This window comes from Physella acuta, unplaced genomic scaffold (assembly GCF_028476545.2).
Source record: "Physella acuta isolate Inbredline_101_S28 unplaced genomic scaffold, ASM2847654v3 ptg001706l, whole genome shotgun sequence".
Taxonomy (NCBI): domain Eukaryota; kingdom Metazoa; phylum Mollusca; class Gastropoda; family Physidae; genus Physella; species Physella acuta.
In genome coordinates this window covers 57,501-59,949 of record NW_026733218.1, presented here as the reverse complement: position 1 = coordinate 59,949, position 2,449 = coordinate 57,501, and the positions used below count along the sequence as shown (strand labels likewise).

The window sequence follows — 2,449 nt, the reverse complement described above, 5'->3', positions numbered from 1 at the left end:
ATTTGTCCAGGGGTTTTTTGTCCAGGGGGTTTTTGACCGTACACCCGATTATAGTAGCCCGCCTGCCCCTAGTGTATGGACCAACTTGAGTAGTATCAATAGACTTTACCATCTTATCGGCAAGTCAATCCTAGCTGGCAATTTGCCGTTAGTTATTTGCAAAATGTAGGTTTTTGCAGATTTCAAACTAATTGCTTTAAAACCTGTCACAGGATTAGCCACGTAGCAGTTCGAACACTCAACATCTCAGCCATTTCTTCACTTGCTGGCTACCAGTACACAGCGATGGGCCTCTACTGTTTGATTTTATTTGTGTTGGCTATTCTGCTGTTCTCTCAACAGTTCAACTGCTCAAACACAGAAAACTATGCAGGTTAGACTGGGTTTTATTCTAAACATTCTCTAGCTCTTTAAGCCCGTAATTATTTTCACGTTTTACCGGAATTATTTTTTTTCCCTCATTTTTTTTCAGCACCCCTGCGGCTAAATGACCCATATCTTTTTACCCGTTAATTTAAACCCCACACGTTATTGATAAAAATTAATCGTAATTGAATACCCTACACACTGATATAAACTTTAAGGAATTATTTATTTATTGAAGAAAGATAATTAATTAGATTTAAAGAAGAAAAAATAAAGAGTTGATTTTTTCGTGCAAAAATTACGCGTCTGTCGGGAAAATTAATAATAAGAATAACTTTTCATGAGTTCTTATTCATAGAAAACGAAAGTACGTCCATTTATCTACAAAAATCATGGATCGGATTAGTCTTAGTATAAATACTTTAATTTTCGTTAATTTTATAATGCGGCGACGTAAACGTTTAGACGCGGCCGCTGAACGGCATTCCGTTTTTCGAGTTGTTTTACAAAAAAAAATCTATAAAATACAAAATCGATCTAACGAGAAAACTACAAGAAGTAAATACAACGAAAAATGGCCGCTCTAGCGTTATCATTACCTAGATTTACGATTAAAAACTTGGATTCCGAAAAACAACGAATTAAATAGAGAAAATTTTATCGGACGCTGGGAGCGTCGTTACGGTATGGCAGGCCGGCGGACCGACCGCTGGGAGCGTCGTTACGGTCTTAAAGAGCTAGTTTTATCCATTTTATTTTTTTAAATCTACGGATTTTTAAAATTAATTAATTAATGTATGCAGCAATTAAAAATACATATGATATTCAGAACAATTGTTGGTAAAGTTTTAGTGAGCATTTTTTATTGTTAGTTCCACTCCGTGCTCTATAGCAGGGGTCTCCAAACTACGGCCCGCGGGCCGTATGCGGCCCGCGAGGTCCTCTTATCCGGTCCGCGGAGATATTTTTATTCACGGAAAAAATGTTTGTTAGAAATGGCTGAGGAGCTTTGCCCAGAAAATTCAAAACTACCTTTGCCCTCCGTGCTGCAGACATGGATGAAAACATCGATACTCAAATAGTGAAAACTGCTAACAAGACCTACAGCTGCAGTTTCAGTAGCGGTTTTCTGACTAGGATTCAAAGGCAGAAGTGAGACTGTTTCAAAACCTCGAGTGTGTTGTTGGTCTCCGACAATGTTTCTTTCAGACTTTTTCTCCAGGGTAGGGGGGGTGCATTTAAAATGTGTATATATTTCTATATAAATTACATTTCGTTGGGGGAGGGTACGGGGATACCGCCACCCCAAAGAGATGCATGGAAGAAACTCTGGCCCCCGAACTGATATTTGATAGTTAATGCGGCGCTCGGGCTGAAATGTTTGGAGACCCCTGCTCTATAGTACCGTGCGGTACCATATTATTTTAACATCATGCACCCCCCCCCCCTCAATCTCTACATCCACAATATTACGAGCACCTTATTGATACAAGCTCATCATACAGAGGCGGGGGTGCGGACCGCACCAGGTAACACCTTTTAGGGGTGACACCAAGGCTAAAAATTGTTTATTGAAGAAAAATGCTTTTTTTGCCGGTTCAATTAATGATTAATTATAGTTAAAATGTTTTTTTTAAGTGACACCGTGAGGTAAAAGTGGCAACTAGAGAGAAAACAAAGCTACATCTAGCTGTAGTAATAACCGTATATGAACATCGTTACTTTTAAATGTGCACACTTTATAGCTATCAAGCGAGGTTAGGGGGGGTACCCCAACTGCAAAATTGACAGAGGGAAAATAGGTTTTGTTGAGCATTTTTAATAACTGATAAGTAAAATTAACGGTCCGTGAGGGGGTATAACCAAATCTAATAACTTACTATGAGTACGATTCAACGTGAATGAATAGGTGGATTAATAAAATGTTCGCTCAAATTGACACAAGCTGCAACTATATATACCTATAGGCTATAGATCTACGTAGGCCTACATACACACACATATATATTTATTTATTTATTTATTTAAATATGTATCTATTTTATATTATATGTAAATATATGTACACGAGATAAATGGCCCG

The 2,449-nt window shown here is 38.0% G+C and overlaps 1 protein-coding gene across 1 annotated transcript in view; it reads left to right on the top strand.

Moving 5' to 3' along the window:
• The first annotated feature begins 278 nt into the window (after nucleotides 1-278).
• The window catches only part of LOC131930037 (ficolin-1-like), a 12,695-nt gene continuing 10,524 nt past the window's right edge, over nucleotides 279-2,449 (top strand). The window contains exon 1 of the mRNA XM_059286401.1: nucleotides 279-373. Coding sequence (XP_059142384.1) covers nucleotides 286-373 — 88 coding nt within the window. The 5' untranslated portion in view covers nucleotides 279-285. The remainder of the gene's footprint in view (nucleotides 374-2,449) is intronic.